Below are 24,491 nucleotides of genomic sequence, written 5' to 3' on the forward strand. Positions count from 1 at the left end.
TAAAATAAAATGTGAGGAGGTGCACCATCAAGCTTCCGCCTTCCTATGATCATCCGATGTACATTAAAACAAAATCCACTACTGTAAGCCAAAAGTTATGCGAGTTCCTCCAAAATACCGATACATAACAAACAACGCATATACAAATAACAGTGATGTGACTTTTTAATGCACTGTTTTTTTATTTATTTATAATTCTTAATTTATTGCATCTAAACCACATCTTACAGGCAGTGAACCCGATCGAATGTAGTATAGCTTTGATAAGCAAGAGTGTTGAACACAAGGGGAACGGTAGTGAATTAATATTAGAATGTTTGATTATAGGTTACACAAAACACACGAAAGCAGTAAAGAAAGGTTTTATGGAATTAAATATCAAACAATCAATTAAACAATAAATCTCGATAAACTGACCAAAGACAAATCTCTTTAGGTACTTTGGTTAAGACAAATTACATCTTAAAATCATAAATAATTGCACACACATAATTTTAATACCTGTTAGTTATCTTTTCCACTTCATTTAATCTATTAACATGATTAAGTTATGCTTATGAAGAGGTATCAATTTTTCCGAGTTTTTTTTAGTTGTGTGAAAATTGGAGCTTTTTTTCTCACGTTTGTATCAAACAAATGAGAAAGTGGTGAGACTTCTTTTTAAACAATGATTCAAAAGGTTGTTCATCTTCGTCTATTTCATATGAAATTCAAAATGAAGGCTTCCACGTCCGTATGAAGTGCAAAGGATGCGAATGAAATTGTTCAGGTAAAAACAATCACATTTTTATCTATTTATTGGCATCATCTAAACATGGAGAATTTATTAAAGCTTCAATAAGTATATTTGATAATATCATTTTATCTGTTTAAACGTAAGAGATTAACACTTAACTACATATTGTCAGTTCATAAGTGTTTTGTTAGTTATGTTCGAAAGAATAATAGAGAACTACTAAACATACACCTTTTAACAAACAATATTTTAAATCTCATTTCACTAGGGTCAAAATCATTAAATTGATTGGGTATTGTCCTGCCCTTCATTCATTTAATTTAAATATTCTGACCATAACGTTGTTGTTGTTATTATTATTATTATTATTATTTGTATATTGTTTCTTTTCATATGAACACAATGATCAGTCGGCCAAATATGGGGATATGTGGTAAAATTGTACTATGATATAGACATACGACCTACTAAAATTGAAAGTATTTTGGAAAATGTTGAATGTTGATTCCATTGAAATTGACAAGAAAAGAGAAAAAAACGTCACTATGTAATTGTGAGATTATACAAATGACCTTGTCTTAAACCCGTGCCAATGATGCAGGGCTTCTGCTAGTTCAATTGAAAGAAGTGTGAAAATTAAGAACATGTGATTAAAAAATAAACTACTATTTCATGATTTTGGTGATGCATTGCATGAATCTACTTGGGACTACTCATAAAGATATTTTTCTTAATTTTTAGTGATAAATTCGGGTTCATGAATTTCATACTTGGATGAATTCAAAGTGCTTACCTTTCTTGTAAATCTGTTCATGAGGTGGAGAAATTTGAACAAACTATGACTACTCAACAAAGTATCCATGGTCCACCTAGATGTAATCACGAGTAATTTCGATTATAAATACACAAATAATTCAAAAAATACCAAGAATCCAAAACCCCCAAACTTCTATAACCAAATTATGAACTATAATTAATATTGATTCAAGAAACCTACTATCATCTATTTGTTGTGATTAAAAAAAAATCCCTATAACCTGCAAAGAAATGAAGATACTTAATAGAAATAGAATGAACTATTTGGAGAACAAAAATGGAAAGCCTTACCTTGAGATGGAAGAAGGAAGATGGTGTAGTCCTTAACTCATAGGAGGAAGCTCCAATATGAAATTTTGAAAATAAATTTTTTTGTTCACATGATTTTCGGGTGTGGATTGTTCCATACCTTCTAATTTTTATGCTTATAATTATTCATATCCATTAAAATTATAACAAATCATCATTTGATATATTCCTAATATAGTCTTAATGAGTTAGTTAAAAAAAATGGAATAATGATACTTGTCATCATTTTATTGGATAGGAACATTTGTATGCATAAAAAGTAAGAATCAATTTAATTTCTGTTTTAATAATGCTCATCCGATATTATTAAAACAAAGTTTAAATAATGTTTGAATTATATTTGACACCTTAGAAAAACCAATAAACTGATTTTATTTTTTTTCGTACATTACAATTATAATGTAAATGGACAAACCACAAATACTTATTCGAAACTTAAAACATAGCTTAAATAACATTCGAGTTATATCAGATGTATTAAAAAATTAAATTTTGTTTTGATTTATATGTTACACTTTATGCATAAAATGGCTAAAAAATATTGATAAAAACATACATTTCAACATATTTAAACTTTTAGTTGCGGTTTATTAGTGGACTATACAAATTGGAATGAATTGAAATGAAAAATCTCATCAATTACGAGTTTGGTTGATTGATAAGTAGAATCGATTAATGAATTTTAGCATTCCTGTCAAATTCCAACTACTCCAAATTTTTTTATTCAAAAAATTATAATTTCTTATTTAATTATAGTCTAATGTAAAATATAAAAAGGTTTTATAATAAAAATGTTACAAGCAAGGCCCATTGGGTTAACCAGGACCACTATTTAAGCCCATTTGTTCTAAGCCCGATTCATCTTTAGGATTTCCCTCCAAATCCAATGAACTAAATTTCCAATTCACGTTGACAGTCGGTTTTCGCGTAAAAGAAGCCCTAATTTTTCCCCCTCAACGTTTCAAAAAGATAATACCAACGATTCAACTTCCGGTACGTCTTCTCCATCCCTCCAAGATCTTCCTAACCCTTTTTAGTACTGCTTTTAGTTCCTAATGAATGGTATAAGTTAGGGCTCGAATTTGATTGTGCAAATGATTTCATGAACCGGTTGAAGAGAACTGATATAATATAAGATTTTCTCGATGATGTTTAAAGTTAAGATGCCTTTGGATGCAGAAAATTCAGGTCATATGATTTCTTCATGGTAATTTGGTGTTCTTTACGATTGGACTCATGCTGTTTGATGATGTCTGAGAGAAGTTAAATTATGCCTTTTTAAACTGAGGTATAATAATGGTATACATCGTAAAACCAACGAAACTTGAGTATTTGATGTCACATGCTAGTTTCTAGAGGGTTACAATTCGTGTGTCTTTGAGTTTGGATAATAGTTGCAGGATGGAAACCCCGGTTTCCAAGAGGCCGTTGAGAAAGAAACACCTCTCTAGAAGCTACGATGAGAATTTGATGGATGATTATCTGGATAAGCAATTAGGTAATTCCCCAAGGAAAAGGTTCAGAACAAAGAAGGAATTGGAGAAAGAAACAGAAAAAGAAGCCATGATAGCCCTTTCTTTAGGGTTTCCCATTGATGCTCTTCTTGAAGAAGAAATCAAAGCCAAAGTAGTAAGCGAGTTAGATGGAAAAGAACAAAACGACTACATCGTTGTCAGAAACCATATTCTTTCAAGATGGAGAGCTAATGTACACGCATGGCTTTCCAAAGGTGAAATAAAGGAAACTGTAAGTAACGAATTCAATCACTTACTTCATTCTGCTTATGACTTTCTTCTCTTCAATGGGTATATAAATTTTGGAGTTTCACCAACTTTCAAACCTCAAATGCCTGAAGAATCAACAGAAGGATCTGTAATAATAATCGGTGCAGGACTTGCTGGATTAGCTGCAGCTCGCCAGTTGTTATCTTTTGGTTTTAAAGTGATTGTGTTAGAGGGTAGGAACAGACCTGGGGGTAGAGTCTATACCCAGAAGATGGGTCAGGGGCATAATGGTAATTATGCTGCGGTGGATCTTGGTGGAAGTGTTATCACAGGTATTCACGCAAACCCTCTTGGAGTTTTAGCTAGACAGCTATCGATTCCTCTTCATAAAGTGAGAGATAAATGTCCTCTATATGATCCAGAAGGAAAACCTGTTGGAAAAGAAACCGATTCAAAAGTAGAATTCATTTTCAATAGACTTCTAGACAAAGTAACCGAATTCAGACAAATCATGGGTGAATCATGTGGTGACATTTCATTAGGATCAGTTCTTGAAAAACTCACAAAACTATATGCTGTAGCCACAAGTGTAGAAGAAAAACAGTTACTCGATTGGCATTTTGCAAATCTAGAATACGCAAACGCGGGCCCCCTTTCGGATCTTTCAGCTGCTTATTGGGATCAAGACGACCCATATGAAATGGGTGGTGATCATTGCTTTTTAGCAGGTGGGAATTGGAGATTAATCGAAGCATTATGTGAAGGGGTTCCGATTTTTTATGAAAAGATTGTGAAAACCATTAGATATGGTGAAAATGGTGTTGAAGTAATTACAAGTGATCAAACATTTCAAGGTGATATTGTTCTATGCACTGTTCCTCTTGGTGTTTTGAAGAAAAAGATGATAAGTTTTGTGCCTGAATTACCTGAAAGAAAACTTGAGGCGATTGAGAGACTTGGATTTGGGTTGTTGAACAAGGTTGCTATGGTGTTTCCTTATGTTTTTTGGGGTGAAGATGTTGATACATTTGGTTGTTTGAATAGAAATAGTGAGAATCGTGGAGAGTTTTTCTTGTTTTATAGTTATCACACAGTTTCTGGAGGTTCTGTTCTTGTTGCATTAGTTGCTGGTGAAGCTGCAAAATCGTTTGAATCCACACATCCTTCCACTTTGCTTCATCGTGTTTTAAATGTCCTTAAAGGTACTACACATCTCTAAATATTTTCTCTCTTTGGTATAATGGAATGGAATCACAAAGGACTGGAATGGAATCACTTTCTTTACCTAACTTTTTTTGTTTTGATAAATTTCCACAGGGATATATGGACCAAAGGGTATTGAAGTACCTAATCCAATCCAATCCATTTGTACAAAATGGGGAAATGATCCTCTGTCATGCGGTTCATATTCTCATGTGCGGGTCCACTCTTCCGGTAGTGACTACGATATCCTCGCGGAAAACGTTGCAAACCGCCTCTTTTTCGCCGGAGAAGCCACCAACCGCCAGCACCCCGCCACCATGCATGGGGCCTACTTAAGTGGGCTAAGAGAAGCTTCATGTATTTATAGAGTCAGACAGACTATTAATAATAATAGTAATGATGATAATAATAATAATATTAATAACAATAACAAGCAAAATAATCCCAAAAAAAGCATTCGAAGAATCATTGGAGTCAGTGATACTCTCGTAAACCTTTTCAAGAATCCGGATTTTTCTTTTGGGAATTTTCTTTTTGTGTTTGACCCTTCAAATGAAGACGATCAGTCAACCGGGCTCATGATGGTTGCCATTGATAATGATGATGATGATGATGATAAAGTCAAAGTCAAAGTCAACAATGGTCAAAGTCAACGTGCGGTGAAGCTTTACACGATGGTGACACGTGTACAGGCGCGGGATTTGGTGGCGGTGGTTGGTGGCGGGGAAAGGGGGCTGAGTTATATGTCAGAGAATCTTGGGTTGAAGTTGATGGGAATGGACTGTTTTGCCCTTGTGGCGAATTCGTTGATTTCTAATATTGCTACACGGAGAAGTAGGGTTAGGAATCGGGTAGTGTTTGGAAACCGTGTTTCGTACACGTGATGATGACGTGGCGTGTTGGACATTGTTGTAAGCACAGATACTTGTAGGACATGAACACTTTTGCACAGTTTTGTTGAGGAAGGCATACATGTCCTCATGGATTTAGTTTTAGAATCTTTTTTGAGTTTTTGTAATCACCTTGTAAAACTGTATACTAGAATCCTTTTGATTTAGTATTTGACACGATTTGTTTTGTCTCACAAACTCTCTTGTGAGATGACGCAATGATTTGCATAATCTGAAAGCAACAAAAGTAATATCATAAAACAACTATTTCATACATTGATTTTTGTTTGGAGATGATATATGCCTAATTAGACAATTACAAATTATTTTTTGCATGTTGTAGGTGTATAAAATAAATTTTACAAAACATAAATCATCTTCACCAAATAATCCGTCTATCATATCATGTTCAAACTTTTATATAGCAGGAATACTGAGCGACCCGGTGTTAAGTATCCGTGGTAATATCTGCATCAACATTAAGAATCCATGTAAATACAACATTAAAAGTTTAGACAAAATTACAGTTTTGGTCCCTGAGTATAACTGATTTTTCTTCAATTTTGGTCCCAAAAAACCGTTACAAGAACCTCAAAATAAGGTCCAACATTACAGGTGAATGTTTTGTGACCAAATTTGCAAAAGTTAGCTATATCAAGGGACGAAAAATGTAATTTACTCTTGCAAATAATATTAATTTGTAGAACAGACCTCTCCTAGGCGCGCATTAATTTTCAAATCTGCAAAATCATCAGCTCGAGTGTTGCCTATATTTACAATTGCTGTAGTAGCACCACCCTCATGAGCTGCTCTGTATAAATCAATTTTTACATAATCTCAAAAGTAAACAAAATAAATAAATAATTAAAATAAACAACCTATCAAACAATTAAAAAAAAAAATTCCAAGATTTACACCTGACAAGTCGAAAAGCAGACATGGTCATAACTGAAGAACCAAGAACAAGAAAAGCATCACACCCTTTAGCCGCCTCCATTGCCATATTAGCTCTATCTTTCGGTACATTATCACCAAAAAATACCACCTTCAAAACACACACATTAAAACTTTCAAAATTTTGTGATACTGACAGTGACAACTGACAGTTGACAGTGATAGTGACAGAATTGTCTTACATCTGGTTTTAGTACCCCGTTACATTTAGAGCAAGTTGGTATATGAAAATCTTCTTCCCAAAACTTTTCATCAATTTCAATATCACCATCGGGCCTTTGCTTCATCCCAAAACTCTTATCTGAATTACTATCATAATCCAAACTTTCTATAGCTTCCGCCCACTGTATTAACCAATTATATCTTTCTCATTACATATAATAACTTTTACAAAAAGAAAAAAATCTATAAATTAAATATTGTAACCTTCGGATTTAAAGACTTCAATTGCTCTTGAAACAACTCCCTTGGAAACAAGAATCCACAATCCACACATCCAACGGTGTACACAGTCCCATGTAACTCAAGCGGGGTACTACCAGCCCGATGGTGCAACCTACGACATGAAAAAACATTTTTTTTTATTTTTTTTTTATTTTATGAAAACAATTTTATAAAATAAGTTGTCTATAAAAATTTGGTACAAAAAAGATGACCTATCGACATTTTGTGTGATCATAAAGCTAATTCGATTTGCTTTTTCTAAAGATGCTAAAGCAGTGTGAGCTGCACTTGGTTTAGCTTCATTAAACTTCCTCCATCCTGCATAGCTTCTTGCCCAATACCTTCTTCTTGCACGACTAGAACGAATAAATTGCTAAATACATAACAACATTTGGAAATATTAGAATAAAAAAATTATAATATGATTAAAATTATCAAACATGAAAATGCAACCATTAAGATGCCTTTAGATCACCTGATGAGTAATTGGCTTGAAACCAGTACTATAAGCTCCATTTGGGCTGTAATTATTAAAAAAATTAATAATAATGATGATGTTATTACAATCTTTTAGTTTGTTCATAGTGTTGCAGACTAAATGACCGTTTTACCCTTACATTCCAAAAACAAAGTTGATAATATTCATCAATTTGAAGCTCATTAAGTCAAAATGAAAAGTACCTTCTGTAATCAGGAATGCCACACTCTGTGCTTATTCCAGCTCCAGTCAAAGCAACAAGTTTAGTACTGAAAAAAGTTGGGAGATTAAAAAAGAAAACTAATAAATATTAAGTTTTATGGCATCAAAATTCCACCTTTTAGCAAAAAACTCGTATAAAAGATCAACATCTTTAGTGGATGGTGGATCTGAATCGGGTACCACTTTCCTGTCTTTTAATAAGTTTGAATTTGAAGATGGATTCACAACAGTTTCTAAAGAGGATCCAGGAACTGTGATTCTGCATACTGTTTGTATATGCTTTACAGAGCCTCGAAATGATATTGTTGTGGTTTTACTTTTACCATTAAATTTATAGTATTTGCTAGCTGGATGAACAACATCTGTTTTGCTTCAAAAGGGTAAACATGGAAAACTATAATACAAATAGTTATAAGGATTCAAGATTCTGATGATTTCAAAAAGAGTAGTGAGTAGCTTGAATTTACTTGCCTGTCATAAAATGTGTAAGAACTTCCCTTGCATTATTGAGAGACTGCATATTGAAAAAATCAGAATAAGGATTTTCGGATTTTCAAATTATAACTTGAAATGATATGATACGTACATTTTCAAGAGAAATATGAACCTTTTGTGTCATTTCATGGATTAGGTTTTTATGTTCAATCATAATTGGGTTATTCAAATATATAAGCTTTGATTCTGCATCATGTTTTTTTCATTATCTTGTAAGAACATTCATAATATCAATATTCAACCTTCTACTACTAACTTAACGAGATTTATGTATTCATGATTCAGTTTGAACCCTACAAATGCAAATTCTTTCAATATAGATGACTCTTTCCTCAATCAAGCCTTTTTGCCCCAATTACTTACAGTTGCTAAAGGAACCATTTTTTTTTTTATTACTATAAGGATTCATTTTCCAATTCCTTTTATATAAAAACTGCTTAAAAGCTATAATGGCCGTTGATTACACTATGAAAACTGTAACACATCGATTAGTATGTATAAAGCATTCAGCTTTTTCAATTTTCTAATCAGAACTTCATAAACACTTCCTGTCATACTAAAATTATAAAGAACCAAGAGCAAATTCAGATCACGGAACAACAGTTCAAAATCAAGCTCACACCCAAAAAATATTAAGCGAAGGTTTTTTATTGTAAAATCCAAACAAAGGTCAAACTGAAATTGAATCATAGCGAAAGAGAAGGAGATTGAGAATTGATTACAAAAAATAGAGATTGGGAAGAAACACGCATCGCCATGGCCATTGAGCTGTTGAGTCCGTTAAAAACAGAAGAACAAAATGGCGCATTGTGGTCATCGATGACATTTTAGTGTGGTTAGGTCGGTTACAATGATATTTCCACGTCGCTTATCTTTGCACCATTTATTAAAATTAAATTTCACGTTTACACCATATGTTCTTTAAAAAAAGGAGGTGAAATTAATTATTTCATTTACAATGTGTATTTATTAGTTTGATTATTATAAAAAAAGTTATGTGATAAGGTAAAATTAGATAGATATTTCTATTATTGTAAATTTAATAAACAATTTTCTCAAATTTTCATTTTATCTCTCTTAAATTTAAATCGAAGAAAAGATGTATAATGAGATTATTTGGTTGGATAAAATGAAATATCAAGAAAATAGAATGTGTGAGGTAATAGAATTTGATGTCTAGACAATTTGATTGAATGATTGATTACAACTAACACGAACATAAAACACATAAAAGATAACTCAAAATGGAGTTTTAAATAATAATCGACAATTCTCTCAAACAAAGAAAACAAAATACATGTAAGGAGAAGAAGATAAGTTCATTCCTTAATTATAGGAGAATGTAATCGATTATGATAACATTCTTAATATATTCAAATCAAATCTCAAAAATACAATTTCTGAAAATATAAAATACAAAGTATAAAAACATTATTTCAGACCCCAAAACAGTTATGAATGGTCGAAAAGAATCATACATCATGGCGATGCTATGAGTTTTGTTAATCAGACTGTTTTTGCATAACGTGTGCTATTAATTCTAAGATGGCCGTATCATAAGTTTGATGATGATGTCTTCACACTTCCATTTCTACTAATGTTGACATCACCAAAGTCATGCATTATTGTTATGATCATGTTTGTTTTTTTGTTTGGAGTTTAAAATAAAACATGTGAAATAGCATTGTGTTGTCTTATCTTGATTACAATTTTTCATCTCTTTGCTAACCTGATTTATTCTGTAAACCTAGCGGGGGCACCTCATTCAGTCATTTGTAGGTGTGGCCTTGTTGGTCGTATTATGATTTATTCTTGTTTATGTTCTATTGTTTGCATTGACTTATTTTCCATGTTAACCTAATATACAATCGATGATGATGTGGAATGTTAGCTTATAGTCATTTAACATTTGATGTTCGGGGTAAAGTACATTGGTATGACTCGCCAATAACCATATTTCAATGGATAAACCTATAAAAAGAATACGAGTTTGTTACTCTATTAAGTATTCGAGTATCTGATAATCAACACTTTGGGTTGCAAAAGGTTCTAATCGGGAGAAAAGATGGCGGCGGTCTTATCCTTCGCCACACCCGCTTCCAATTTCAGAGTGATTTCGAACTCAAGTAGAACAGCAGCTCCATTACAGTCAAGCTCTCGAATCTCCATGGTTAATCACCATCAACATTCTGCTCCTTTATTTGTTCCTGAGGTTCGTCTTCCTGAATTTTATAACCTTTTAATTGAACCTGATTAACCCTCTCTCTGTTGCGTTGTTGCTTCTGCTCCCCTATTCCTGAAACCTCCCCCCTGCTTTTATCTCAAATTCGGCACTTTCGTCGAAACATAAATCTGATTTGGAGTTGGAAATCAACATCATTTGAAACTCATTTTCTCACTAAATATTTACGAATTTGCATCCAGATTGATATTATAGAAAAAGGAACAAGTTGCTTTGGGTGAAATTTGTTGGAGATTAGGTTTTAAACAACATGCGTTTGATTAAGAATGTAGTGTAGCATCATAGTATAACAAAATTTTACAATTTTCTCTGTTTGAATCTCAATTTAGGTTGAAAGTGCAGTTGATACCTTGTATCCGGAGTTTAGGGCGGTGGATAATCTTGTGGCACAGAATAGCTCTAGAGTTCTCAAAGCTTTTCAGAATGCAAGGGTCGGATCTCATGTATGATTATTCATCTTCACTTTAAGCCATCGATAATACAAATTGTCAATTGCTTCATAATCAATTCGGTAACTTATATCTAGCTTCCTAAAACATTCTTCCCATTATATGAATGTAGCACTTCAGCGGTTGCACTGGCTATGGCCATGAAGAAGCAGGTGGCCGAGAAGCCCTAGACCAAGCTTTTGCAGAAATTTTTGGTGCTGAATCAGCAATTGTTCGTTCACAGGTTTACCATATTTAATCATTCATCTGTTCTTCCCACCATTTTTATTACATTCTCAATTTACTTAACACACTTAAATTCAGTTCTTCTCAGGCACTCATGCTATTACATGTGCCCTGTTTGCTTTCTTGAGACCTGGTGATGAGGTACTTAATCTACTCATTTAGAACGCATAAAACTTATTCATTAATTTTTATCAGCTTTTGGCAGTTGCTGGTGCTCCTTATGATACACTAGAAGAAGTCATTGGAATCAGAGATGGAAATGGGTTAGGCTCATTAAAAGATTTTGGAATCAGTTATCGAGAAGTTGCAGTAAGTTTCTCCTCACCTTTTCTTCAACCCTAAACCCTAAACCCTAAACCTTAAACCCTGTGTTGCAAGTTGTTATGCATGCCTTGTTTCAGCTTGCAGATGATGGAGGCCTTGATTGGGATGCTCTTGAAGTGGCTTTAAAACCTGAAACAAAATGTGCCTTAATACAAAGATCATGTGGGTATTCTTGGCGTAAAAGTTTAAGTGTAAATGAAATATCAAGGGCAATACACATGATCAAGGTGACTTTCAAACTTTTTATTGTTCCTTTCTTTAGGGTTTAGAATGACAAAGTAATGGAAAGGTTAAGGTGATGAAATAAAAAAAGTAATGTAGTGGAATTAAGTCATTACATTCCATTATCATGTTTGGTTGGCTTTGCCTTTGAGAATGGAAAGAGTTGATGCAATTAAAATTAAAATTAAAATTATATTGTATTATTTCAGGCACAAAATCCAAATTGTTTGGTAATGGTGGATAACTGCTATGGTGAATTCACAGAAACCATTGAGCCTCCTATGGTGGTATATGTCATCAATCAATCTTTATATTTGTTTATTTATTTTTTCAAAACCAATTAATTATAACGTGTTAAACAGGGTGCAGATCTTATTGCAGGAAGTTTAATAAAAAATCCAGGTGGCACAATCGCGCCATGTGGCGGATACGTTGCAGGAAAAGAGAAATGGGTAAAAGCAGCCGCAGCTCGTCTCTCTGCACCTGGTCTTGGGGTTGACTGTGGGTCAACTCCTGGTGACATCATGCGAATGTTTTTTCAAGGATTATATCTCTCACCTCAAATGGTTGGTGAATCCATAAAGGTATTTTGATTTATCTTGGAGCTTAAATCCTTAGTATAGTTTAGTAACATAATTTTTTTAAAGATATATTAAACTTGTCCTGTTTAAATTATACTACTTCTAGGGAGGGTTACTTATAGCGGAAGTTATGTCCAACAAAGGTTACAAGGTCCAGCCATTACCACGAGGGCCACGTCACGACATAGTACAGGTTTGTTACACGCATTTTATTATTTATAAATCAAAGTTTTAATTTTATTATTTTTGTTAAATAATAATAAAATTTGGATTTTACTTTATTTTTGTGTAGGCTGTACAGCTTGGAAGCCGTGAGAGGCTACTTGCTTTTTGTGAAGCTGTGCAAAGAAGCTCCCCTGTGAGCTCTTATACGAAGCCGATTGCTGGTGTGACAGCTGGCTACGCGTCAGAGGTGATCTTTGCTGACGGGACGTTTATTGATGGGAGTACGAGTGAGCTTTCGTGTGACGGACCGTTAAGAGAGCCGTTTTGTGTGTTTTGTCAGGTTTTTATTTTTTATTTTTTATTTTTTTTATATTATATTTAGAAAATGGAAAAATAATTGGATTTTTTTTTTTTATATAATATCAGGGTGGTACTCATTGGACTCAATGGGGACTTGTTCTTGGTGAAGTTTTGAAATCGTTGTAGCTAGAAGAGATATGAAGATATGTTTTTGATTAGTAAGGTTTGTATAAGTTTAGTGTAAATGATGTTTACAAGTACTTGGATTCATTTTTGTATACTTTGGTTTACATTTACTTGGACACGTCAATGTTATGTTAAAAACATGAGGTTGAATTTTAGATTAAAAGGGGTAAAATAGTCATTAAATAGAAAAAAGAAATGTTGTTAGTCCATAGACAAAAAACATTAGCCGAATACGAGTGTTTGACAAAAGTAGTTAGGAATTTTTAAAGCATGTAAAATTATATAAAAAGACTTATTTAAAACAGGGCATTGATTTTAAATATTGATAATTAAGTCAATTTGTAAAATTATATAATAGTTTTGTTAACCGCTATTTGAAATAACTTTTAGATTTGTACTTTTTTATTTTAGGTAAAAATTAGACTTAATTATAACATTGAGTCAAGTATTGAAGTCAACTGACCTAGCTTAGCCTAAAATATTTAGGAAGTATCGTTATAATAATCATTTAGATTTTCAAAATCTCACACGTTTAGCCTCTATTCTTTGATCAACATAAATTAGTATAATTTGGGAAAATGATAGTTTAGCCTCTATTATTTGATCAACATAAATTAGTATAATTTGGGAAAATGATTCAGAAGGGTAACAAATTGTTCATTTTGTTCACATTTGATCTATTTTTTTTATATGGAATATACCATCGAACCTGTTTGTGTTCACCATAACCCTTTTGACCGGTTATTATAGGTGATAGTTGGTCGGATGGTATATTGCGTATAAAAAAAAAACCAAATGTGAACGAAATTAACTGATGGTTACCTACCTATGTCATTTTTCCTTTTATTAAAAATGAGTTGAAAAATATGAATTGGAAATAAATAAGTTATTATATGTCAAGGTCAATTACATGTTCCGGGGAATAAAATAGTTCTTCAATTATTATTGGAAAAATTCGTTTAACAAGTATAAATCGAAGTATAAGCAACTGTAATAAAAGCATTAAGTGAGTTTTGATGGTTAGTTGACGAACATATATAAAATTTACTTCAAATGGTAAAGTTGATGTTGATCATCTTAATCTGATGGCAACTTTTGTCAAACTTTTTCTAATGATTTGGGGAAGGACATTTATAGGGTTTATTTAGATGATGGGGATGGTGAATCCAAGCATTTATCAATGAACAAAACTATATTTTATCTTTTTAATATTCTAATAGGTTAAGAGATGGATTTACTTGAGTATCATTGAGACCTTTCTAAATGATAATGTTGATACGAGCTCAAGAAGAAAATGAGTAAAATGTAAAAGGCTGGGCCTGATTCACTACACACCAATGTTTTCTTTAGTAAAATTAAAATGAAACATTGTCTTTGGAAAAATATGGAAAATAATTCAAAAGGGTAACAAACTCTTGATTTGTTCATATAGGATATTTTTTTTATACAATATATCATCGAACTTGTTGTTTGTATTTATCATAACCATTTTGACCGGTTATGACTATCACAAATGATAGCCGGTCAAAATGGTTATGGTGAATACACGCAACAAGTTCGATGATATATCATTGCATTCAAAAAAGAAAAAAAAAATCAATAGTTGGTTACTTGGTTACCTATCACCGCTTTCCCGTATCATTTATTAGGGGTGTTTGGATAGGGAAAAAAAAGTGTTTAATTACTTGTTGCTTATTTCCACCACAAGAAGCTAAGTTTAAGTGTTTAGATAAAACCAGCTTGTTGTGTTAGAAATAAGCTAATTTTATTAAACATATCTTCTCTTCCTTATTACTTATTCTGACCACAAATAAATTAATAAACAATAAATTAACAAGCTAATCCAAAAACAAAGGATTTAACGTTGGGATGTAGAGAATCGTCGACATATTTATATCCCACATCGAGATCTACGCTTTCTTCCATCAATCAATGATCCCCATGTATATATGGCCCACATATCATGTCCCACGTTTGTGTCTCCTCGACCTCGTGGGTCAATTTAAGAATACGTTACTGATTTTCCCACCTAATACGCTCATCGCACCACATTAACACTTTCTACCAATTTTTGTACACCTCTACTCCTTCGATTGATCATCTTCTACCTACTCTCTTCAAGTTTTCTTCTTCGTTCGTTTGCTGTTAACTCGGATTCACCCTACAGGTACCCCTTAATTTTTGTATTTGGTAGTTTTTTTTATTAATTACAGATCAAGCATCTAGTTGTTTTCGATCGATCTTGATTCTCGAGTTTTTGTAAGGTATTTACTCGATTTGCTGTTTGAAATCGCTTCATTCTGGCTGATATTCGTGTAGTCAACTCTATTCAACTTCTAGGTTATCTTACATAGCATTCATCGCGATTATCGGATCATTGAGCATATTTTGGTCAACACAAAAAGTCAAAGTTTTCATTCTTTTAGTTTGATTCACTGAAACAAACATCTTTACGCAGGTTTTCTCCCATTGAAGAACGTTAAGATGACTCGTAAACAGGAAACATTGATAGGTTCTGGAGCTTGTGTAGCAGTTACAGTCCTTTTAGCATTGAAATTAGTTCGCGATCATCTTTCTCATTGGAAAAAACCCAAGGAACAAAAGGCGATCATAGTGATCATCCTCATGGCCCCAATCTATGCAGTTGACTCATATGTCGGATTGCTTGATATTCGTGGTAGCGAGACCTTTTTTGTGCTCCTGGACTCCATCAAAGAATGCTACGAGGCTCTGGTAAAGATCAAACCCTTATTTACTCCATTTACTTGATATTAATTGTTTCAAAAAGACTAATTTTATCGTTTATCAAATTCAGGTGATGGCCAAGTTCTTGGCTTTGCTTTACACTTATTTGAATATATCTATAAGCAAGAACATAGTCCCGGATGAAATCAAAGGAAGAGAAATTCATCACTCATTCCCAATGACTCTATTCCAAGTAATTTCGGTTTTTATATTCAATTTTGAAGACAATGAACAATGATGTTTAATTTGATATATACTAACATATCTAATGATTAAATGCAGCCTCATTCTGTTCGTTTAAACCATCAAAACTTGAAGCTTTTGAAATACTGGACATGGCAGTTTGTAGTGATTCGCCCTGTGTGCTCTGTTTTAATGATAATCTTACAGCTTCTTGAGATCTATCCTGATTGGCTGAGCTGGACATTTACTATGATCTTGAATGTTTCAGTTTCATTGGCGTTATATGCCCTTGTGATTTTCTACCATGTTTTTGCTAAAGAATTGGCACCACATAAACCTCTTGCAAAGTTCTTGTGTGTCAAAGGAATCGTCTTCTTCTGTTTTTGGCAGGTATACTTCTCACCTGGGCCCCATTTGACAAGACATGACTTTTGAAATTTGATTATTCTTTTTTGCAATTAAAAAAAAAAATGTTGGGGTTTATTTATTGTATATGATTATTTGCAGGGGATTGTACTTAGTGGTCTTGTGGCAATGGGGATAATTAAATCGAATCATTTTTGGCTTGATGTGTCGCATATCCAACAAGCTTTGCAAAATGCATTGGTGATTGTGGAGATGGTGTTTTTTGCAATGTTTCAGATGTATGCATACACTGCTGCACCATACAAGGCTGCTGATATTAAAGAAAAGAAGAAAGAGTGATTGGTAAAAATATTGATCTTAAGATTCTATTTTTGGGTATTATATATAAAGGTACCATTTTTATGTTTATGTCTTGAGCTTATGAGGATATGTAGAATAATTTATTAAGCATTAATTCCCTTATATAGGGATTGTATTTGGATACAGTAGATATTGAATGAATGCAGAGTGTTTCATTCTATATATTGTTCTAATGATATTTTGATTTCATTCATGAGATATCATAAGAGCTTGTTAAAGGGTTGCATTTCCATAAGCCGTATTTTGGGTAATTAACACGTAACACACTCAAAAAACTACAAAATACAACCTAACTAGTGTAAAGCACATACATTTAGGAAACAAAGTGAAAATCTATATATTGGGGCACACACAATATAAAAAATTACAAGAACATAAAAATACAATACAACAAATACAATACGGCTAACAATTACTAGGAATAAAAGTCAAAATCTATTTCAAAATGAAATACAAAACACCCTTATAATTTTGTTTGATTCCCATCTCGAATTTCTTAAAATTTAACCCGAGGGTTAATTATGTAAAAAGATCTTACAAGTTAGGGTTTTCTTTTTCGTTTAAAACATTAACCTTTTTATTTCAAAAAAAAAAAAAAAAAAAAAAAAACTCCCGTTTTAGCCATTTTAGCAAAGGGTTAATGATGTAAAATGAACTTTAATTTCTTTTAAAAAAATTCAAATTTGATGATTTTTTTTCTTTAAACCAACGTTTTCGTTGTAACTTATGCTTCTAATGTTCTTATTGATGTTGTTGCTTATAGTGTTGGGCATGGTTTTCAACATTAAAATTTGAAGGAAACATTATATTGTTTTTTTGAGCAAAGAGAATGGATGTTATATCCAAATTTTGTTGGCAAAATACATATCAAACCTACTTGTAGGATGCTCAACGGTTGTAACAGATGAATAATATATTTTTAGGTTGTCACGACACGTTAGAGTATTTTCAAAATCAAATAGAAATACGGATCTCGAACTCCAATCTATGTTTGGAAAATTAATTTTGTTTTCTTGTTTTCTACTTTTCTTTGTATTTTCAATATAAAAAATGATTTAATATATATTAATTTCATCGATTTATCCGAGTCTTATTTTTCCCCACCTATAACCATATTAATAATAGCATAGTCAATAAATTTCTTAGGCATTACCTTGTTATTCATATTCAAATTAGTAGATGCAAAAGATTTTGCTAAAAAATGCAACCTTTTAGTTTCCAAATTAATAAATGTAGTTGAATATTAACAAACACAAAACCTTCGGTCTCCAGATCAGTACACAGAGAATCTTCGGCTAACATTTAACAAATACAAAAACATCAGTGTCGTCACCAAATTAGCATATGATAGAACCAATGGGGTGTTTGGCTTAGCTTTTTAAGGGCCAAAAGTCTTTTCTTACAAAAGTTGCAAAAAGTCAGGTTTTCCTAACTTTCCAAAAAGTTGATTTTCTTTCTATCAAAAATCAAAAAGTAAGTTTTAAAATTGTTTTATCAAACATCTTTTAGCTTCTATCTTTTTCTAGAAGATCTTTTGGTTTCTCAAAAACTAAGCCAAACAACTCAAAAGTTGTTCCAACAAATTTTTTTTTTGTCAAACGTGATTTTTTTTGTTAAATTGAAATATTACCTAAATCTGCTAAAATGGACAAAATAAGTAAATAAATAAATATTTAATGATTTAAAAAAACTCAAAATACAAGATATTTTACATAATTAACCTTCAAACCGGTATTAGATATGAACGAATAACAGTTGGGCATACCATCGAAGTGAACGGTTCTAACTTCTTACCGTAACAGTCGACATAAAGACAGAAAGGATAGAGATGAAAGAGGAGAGAAGTAAGAAAGGCAAAGAAAAGTTTTTTTTTTCTTTTTTTTCAGGAGTTTTTCAAGAAGAAGAGTAGATCCCTTATTTTTCATTATCCGCTACACTCTTTTTTTATAATTTTCTTCAAGAAACTATGAATCTTTTCCAATTTTCATAAACCCTTCTCCTATTCGCCATGATGACGACAATATTCCCACAAATTTTCGCCACTTTCACAGATTACAAACCCCCAAGACAACCTTTTTACACTACAAAATCACGACAATCCACCAACACTTTTACAAGGAGATACGTTTGTTGTTTTCATCAGCAAAATTCTAGATTGGGTTTTGAATCCAGAGTTAAATTGTCACTGAGTAAAGACCGGTTCGATGAGAATCTAATCAATAAGAAGAGGGTCGTTCTTGTTAGGTCTAATAATCTTAAATTCAATAGCTCCGGCGGCGGCGGTGGCGGAAGAGACGACGGCAGCACAGCAAGGGTTTTGGGGAATCTTGCTTTGGCTATCGGCTTGACTTATCTTTCTTTTACTGGACAGCTTGGTTGGGTACTTGACGCCATTGTTTCCGTTTGGGTATTAATCTCCCTTCCTCTGTTTCTGCATTATTCTCAAAATTAGATCCAATTGCTCAATTAGTAACATTTCATGCTTAATTGTGTTCTAATCAAACGAATTTACTGTATTTTAATGGCAGCTTCTTGTGATTCTTGTCCCAATTGTGGGTTTAGGAGTTCTTATTTGGTGGGCAGGAAAAGACATGGTTCAAAGCAATGTAATTTCGATCTTTGACAACACTATAGTATTTACAAAATTCCATTATTTAGATTAATAAATCGTGTATTCTAAGCAATTGATTTGTGTCGTTTTATACAGTGCCCCAATTGTGGAAATGAATTTCAGGTTTTTGAGTAAGAAACTCAATTCGATTCTTATGCTTCTAAATTGTTTATGAAATATTTGGTATTTACATTTTTTTGTTGTTGTTGTAGATCTACGTTAACTGAGGAGTCACAGGTGTGTCCCTATTGTAGTCAACCTTTTTCAGGTAAAATTATGTAATCTTTTAGGGTATTTTTGTAAATGAATAATTTCTTATAACCGAATATTTGTGTGTATAATATTGGATTTCAGTGGTGGGTAATGAGTTTGTAAGAAATCCTGTGAAATACCCGAATGAATCTACATCATTTGGTGAAGCTTTTGGCGACTTTTCTTCTCGTTCAAATAAAGGTACATTTTGTTAAGCTGTTCTTTCTATATTGACACCAAATAGAAATGCTCATATATTGCTTACTAGGATTGTTTCTTTTCTAGATTGAATAAACCGTTTTAAATACACTAAATGACCATTTTACCCTTATATTCCAACAAACAATTTTCACATTGTTCATAAATTTTAAAATGAGGGGAGTTGGATGGAAAAAAGAAAGAAAGAAATGCAAATACGAATAGGGTTGATGTCTTAATGCATTAAGCCATGTTTTTTTAAGTCATTTTTTTTCTAGATTAAGTGCTTAAACCCTTAAGGAAAAAAGAAACACCCCCTAAAGAAGGGCAAATAGGTAAAATGTTAGTGTTTTAATATATTACATGGGTGGATGGTTTGTGCAGGGAAGGCTTCATCTAGACCTGTTATTGATATTGAAGCTGAGGTTAAGGATATCGATTGAGGTGTCAAAACTATTCTTACTCCTTCCCTATTGTTGTAATGAATATAGATAGAATCAAAAATCAGAAATCGTGTATTCATAAGTTTTTGATGTACAGAAGAATTATATGATTTGTAGCAAAATAATGCGAGATTATTTGTATTCTTTAAGTAGTTCCCATAATTCAAGGGAAAACATATCACTTTAAATGCAAAAACATGTAATGCTAGAACCTAGAGGTGATAATTTTGACTCATTTAAAATGAGTTGGGTTTGGTTCAAATGAGGAATATCTACAAAACAGGGTATATTTGGAATAGATAAACTAGTTTTCATGAAAGCTATTGGATGTGGCTTATTGATAAACTTAGGGGGGGGGGGGGGGGGGGGGGTTCCAAAATACCATTAATAAAAGAATGAGTTTTAACATTTGTATAACAATATTGTGTAAGTTTTTAATGTATAAAAATCATAAAGGGCTTAGACAATATTTTCAGATTTTTAAGTTCAATCTCAGAAAATGCAGAAATAAAGATAAAAGTAAATCGATGTCATCATTTTTATCATTTAATAATAGTATATATTGTTGACTATTCTTAATGTTCTTATGCTCAAACATATATTCTACCATTTGTGATTTTATTGTAGTTAAATAAAAAATCTTAATATTGTTTCCACTTGTAAATCAAATTAATAGATAAATTTTGTTTACTTGTAAATCAAATTCCCTCAACCATTAGCTTTAAAGTTTTATTATAAACAATTATTGTTAGAAAGAGTGGTGCTTGATATATGAATCGTTGGGGTATCAAGTCTTGTCCAATATGGAACACTTAGATCACAATGGAACACTTGGGGTTGGGGTTCATGGAGCATGTGACAAATGAACTTATCATTTGAAAATGAATGGATCATATGACAAAGAAATGAATCAAGTGTCAAATGAATGGATTGTCCAGAAGGGGGGTTGGAGCACATAGAAGAGGTTTGGATCACTTGGGAGTGATATGGAGCAACAAGGGGACCTTGTTGCGCCATCTGCTGAAGACATGGGCTAAGAGAGATACTGTTGCGCCAAGGGCACTCCTTGCGCCAAGATAATCCCTCTTGCTCCATGAGGTATCCCTCTTGCGCTATGGAGTATGTTGTTGCGCTATACATGTCATTGTTACGCCAAGATGGCGATGTTGCTCCAACCTAGATGCTCTTGTGCCATCCATATTCTTGTTGTGCTATGATGGCGCAAGACCATCTTGGTCCTTGATGAGGCAAGTATGTTATAAACTCCTCTATGATGCTCAAGATGAAAGAATGTTCCAAAAGATGTTGCTTGGTGGAATATAATTGGTTGTTACAATTTATGGGCCTATGATCCAATGGGCTTGGCCCATTAGAGTTTCCAAAATACCATTAATAAAAGAATGAGTTTTAACATTTGTATAACAATATTGTGTAAGTTTTTAATGTATAAAAATCATAAAGGGCTTAGACAATATTTTCAGATTTTTAAGTTCAATCTCAGAAAATGCAGAAATAAAGATAAAAGTAAATCGATGTCATCATTTTTATCATTTAATAATAGTATATATTGTTGACTATTCTTAATGTTCTTATGCTCAAACATATATTCTACCATTTGTGATTTTATTGTAGTTAAATAAAAAATCTTAATATTGTTTCCACTTGTAAATCAAATTAATAGATAAATTTTGTTTACTTGTAAATCAAATTCCCTCAACCATTAGCTTTAAAGTTTTATTATAAACAATTATTGTTAGAAAGAGTGGTGCTTGATATATGAATCGTTGGGGTATCAAGTCTTGTCCAATATGGAACACTTAGATCACAATGGAACACTTGGGGTTGGGGTTCATGGAGCATGTGACAAATGAACTTATCATTTGAAAATGAATGGATCATATGACAAAGAAATGAATCAAGTGTCAAATGAATGGATTGTCCAGAAGGGGGGTTGGAGCACATAGAAGAGGTTTGGATCACTTGGGAGTGATATGGAGCAACAAGGGGACCTTGTTGCGCCATCTGCTGAAGACATGGGCTAAGAGAGATACTGTTGCGCCAAGGGCACTCCTTGCGCCAAGATAATCCCTCTTGCTCCATGAGGTATCCCTCTTGCGCTATGGAGTATGTTGTTGCGCTATACATGTCATTGTTACGCCAAGATGGCGATGTTGCTCCAACCTAGATGCTCTTGTGCCATCCATATTCTTGTTGTGCTATGATGGCGCAAGACCATCTTGGTCCTTGATGAGGCAAGTATGTTATAAACTCCTCTATGATGCTCAAGATGAAAGAATGTTCCAAAAGATGTTGCTTGGTGGAATATAATTGGTTGTTACAATTTATGGGCCTATGATCCAATGGGCTTGGCCCATTAGAGTTTCAGGTTTGATCCCTTAAGTATAAATAAGCTTATACCCCCAATATTGTAAATTGCTAGATTTATGTGAGAGCTCAAAGTGAGATACACTTTGAGTGGTTGTAATTGTTTCAGAAAGTTAATAAAATCATCTCTCTCGTTTGCCCGTGGAAGTAGGTCACATTGACTGAACCACGTTAAATATCGTGTCCTTTTGATTTACGCTTTTAAAAATCTTGTGAGTTCACCGAAGTTTGTTTTTTATATTTGTCTGGAGTGTTTAACTTGTTTTGTTGTCATCCAACATGAATATTGACGTAAAATCCTTTGCATTAAAAAAAACGATTTAAACTTGGCATTAAATTTATTGCATTAAAATTGAAAATTTGCTAAGTTATTATTTTTTTATACTTTTGTCTTTGTTACATGGTACCAATGTTGTAGAACTTGATTAACTCAGTCGAGTACTCAAACTCTCTTACAAAGGTGGTTAAGCAAACTTGACCAAATAACTTACAATTCGGTCAACCTTGGTCAAAAGGTCAAACTCGGATCGACTTGTAAAAATTCAGCCAATTTGGTCAAACTTGGTTAATCAGACCCAAGTCTGAAGTCTGACTGAAACAATGTTGTTTGATTATCCGTTTGATTGTTGTTGAAAGTTATAAAAATACAAAATCTAAATTAAACATAAATCATTTCAAACAAAAAAAAAAAAACAACAACAATTACAAATACACAATCCAAAACTCTTCTTATAAAAAAGTTCACCAATATTTAACAAAAATTTCAGCTTCAAATAAGTTAGAGATATAATTAAAGATGAATCGGTATCCATCAAGAAATTAAAACCCCGTTCCCGAGTTCAACTTAACGAGAGAAAGGAAAGGAAATGAGTGGAAATGAGAAGAAAATAAAAGAAATTAGTGTTCCCGAGTTTCATTAAATTAGGGAAGTGGAGGGAAATGAGAGAATCACTTTTTCTCCTAACTTTCCTTCCGATTTGGGAGGATTTGGAAAAAAAGAACAAAATGATTCATTTTCCTTCCATTTCTCTCTAACTCGGGAACAAAAAAAAAAATTATTTTCCTTTCCTTTCTCTTCTTTTCTCTCATGTCTTTCTTTTTCTCTTCTTTCTTTTATTTTGTTAAACTCGCGTAAGCTCTCAAATACTTTCCATTCCATTTATTGTTTTATTCTTTCGGTTAAGAGTCTGGAGAAATTTAAAGGACATGCCAAAGTTGCAACATACTTGAGCTGTTTTCACAAAAACAAATCATATGAAATATCTTTAAGCAATAGTGATATACATATATTATATTTATATAAGATATAAATATTTAATTACCTTACCTTTAAGCGTTTACATTATGTTGTAAATTTCAGTATGCGGGGCGTACTGCCTTAATGACTTCTACGCTGACGTACTCCTTCAAACGCCTAGGGGACCAGTTCGGACGTGTCAAGGCTACGACACGTGTAAGCCATGCGAAGGAGTAGGTGACATGGCTAATCTCGGATCGTGTACACAAACGTACGCTGGGCGTACGTATCTTGTACGCTGGGCGTATTAATCTGTATACTAAGTGTACGTTGGATGTTCTTCCAGCCTCGAAGTTTGTGCCTAAAACTTCAAAAATTCATATCTTTTGCATACGAGCTCCGTTTTTGACGTTCTTTATATCCATGCGTAGGTGAAATTATACTCTACAACTTTCGTTTAGACTCCACCGGCTAATTTTGACTTTATTTTTAATATTATATTTTTAACAGGCCGGGACAGGAGAAGTCCGTTAAAAATTCATAACTTCTTCATTTGTCACAACTGGCATTTTGCTAGGAAATTCTATTCTCATATAAGCATCATCCATTGTAAAAGCCTATACTTTATTCTCGTTCAAACACATCTCATATGTTAAACTAAGGGTTGGAAACCTTAGAAATCCCGGTTCAAGATTATTATGGACTAGGATTCTCTTATTGGGTCTAACGAACCAATAAACTTTCAA

General features: G+C 32.9%; 5 protein-coding genes across 7 annotated transcripts; 4 read left to right on the plus strand and 1 right to left on the minus strand.

Moving 5' to 3' along the window:
• The first annotated feature begins 2,771 nt into the window (after positions 1–2,771).
• Positions 2,772–5,876, plus strand: LDL2 (LSD1-like2). Of its 2 annotated transcripts, XM_078963770.1 has the most exons (3): positions 2,772–2,854; positions 3,041–4,787; positions 4,903–5,876. In XM_078963770.1, exons 2-3 carry the CDS (start codon positions 3,263–3,265, stop codon positions 5,670–5,672), a joined length of 2,295 nt encoding a protein of 764 aa, XP_078819896.1. In that variant the 5' UTR covers positions 2,772–2,854; positions 3,041–3,262; the 3' UTR covers positions 5,673–5,876. The 2 variants fall into 2 exon arrangements, with proteins under 2 accessions (XP_078819896.1, XP_078819895.1); XM_078963769.1 differs by having other exon boundaries at positions 2,775–4,787.
• A 35-nt stretch (positions 5,877–5,911) lies between these two features.
• On the minus strand, positions 5,912–9,117 carry SRT2 (sirtuin 2). Of its 2 annotated transcripts, none has more exons than XM_078963772.1 (11): positions 8,994–9,117; positions 8,248–8,290; positions 7,892–8,138; positions 7,758–7,823; positions 7,552–7,597; positions 7,289–7,449; positions 7,059–7,188; positions 6,815–6,976; positions 6,596–6,723; positions 6,390–6,489; positions 5,912–6,146 (listed from the first exon to the last, which is right to left on the minus strand). In XM_078963772.1, exons 1-11 carry the CDS (start codon positions 9,033–9,035, stop codon positions 6,096–6,098), a joined length of 1,176 nt encoding a protein of 391 aa, XP_078819898.1. In that variant the 5' UTR covers positions 9,036–9,117; the 3' UTR covers positions 5,912–6,095. The 2 variants fall into 2 exon arrangements, 1 of the variants encoding a protein (XP_078819898.1); XR_013662442.1 differs by having other exon boundaries at positions 6,091–6,146; positions 6,390–6,484.
• A 1,146-nt stretch (positions 9,118–10,263) lies between these two features.
• On the plus strand, positions 10,264–13,103 carry LOC145004781 (uncharacterized). Its single transcript, XM_078963771.1, has 11 exons — positions 10,264–10,483; positions 10,843–10,956; positions 11,075–11,185; positions 11,266–11,328; positions 11,383–11,496; positions 11,589–11,738; positions 11,943–12,020; positions 12,096–12,317; positions 12,421–12,507; positions 12,607–12,819; positions 12,906–13,103. The coding sequence occupies exons 1-11, from the start codon at positions 10,337–10,339 to the stop codon at positions 12,963–12,965; spliced, it is 1,359 nt and encodes a 452-aa protein (XP_078819897.1). The 5' UTR covers positions 10,264–10,336; the 3' UTR covers positions 12,966–13,103.
• A 1,843-nt stretch (positions 13,104–14,946) lies between these two features.
• Positions 14,947–16,779, plus strand: LOC145004783 (uncharacterized). The gene is made up of 5 exons (XM_078963773.1): positions 14,947–15,132; positions 15,424–15,698; positions 15,781–15,903; positions 15,993–16,283; positions 16,401–16,779. Exons 2-5 carry the CDS (start codon positions 15,450–15,452, stop codon positions 16,596–16,598), a joined length of 861 nt encoding a protein of 286 aa, XP_078819899.1. The 5' UTR covers positions 14,947–15,132; positions 15,424–15,449; the 3' UTR covers positions 16,599–16,779.
• A 1,715-nt stretch (positions 16,780–18,494) lies between these two features.
• Positions 18,495–20,334, plus strand: LOC145006613 (uncharacterized). Its single transcript, XM_078965692.1, has 6 exons — positions 18,495–19,026; positions 19,148–19,225; positions 19,327–19,361; positions 19,443–19,498; positions 19,585–19,683; positions 20,065–20,334. Exons 1-6 carry the CDS (start codon positions 18,628–18,630, stop codon positions 20,121–20,123), a joined length of 726 nt encoding a protein of 241 aa, XP_078821818.1. The 5' UTR covers positions 18,495–18,627; the 3' UTR covers positions 20,124–20,334.
• The last annotated feature ends 4,157 nt before the right edge of the window (positions 20,335–24,491 follow it).

This window comes from Lactuca saligna, chromosome 7 (assembly GCF_052625555.1).
Source record: "Lactuca saligna cultivar CGN05327 chromosome 7, ASM5262555v1, whole genome shotgun sequence".
In the NCBI taxonomy this organism is placed as follows: domain Eukaryota; kingdom Viridiplantae; phylum Streptophyta; class Magnoliopsida; order Asterales; family Asteraceae; genus Lactuca; species Lactuca saligna.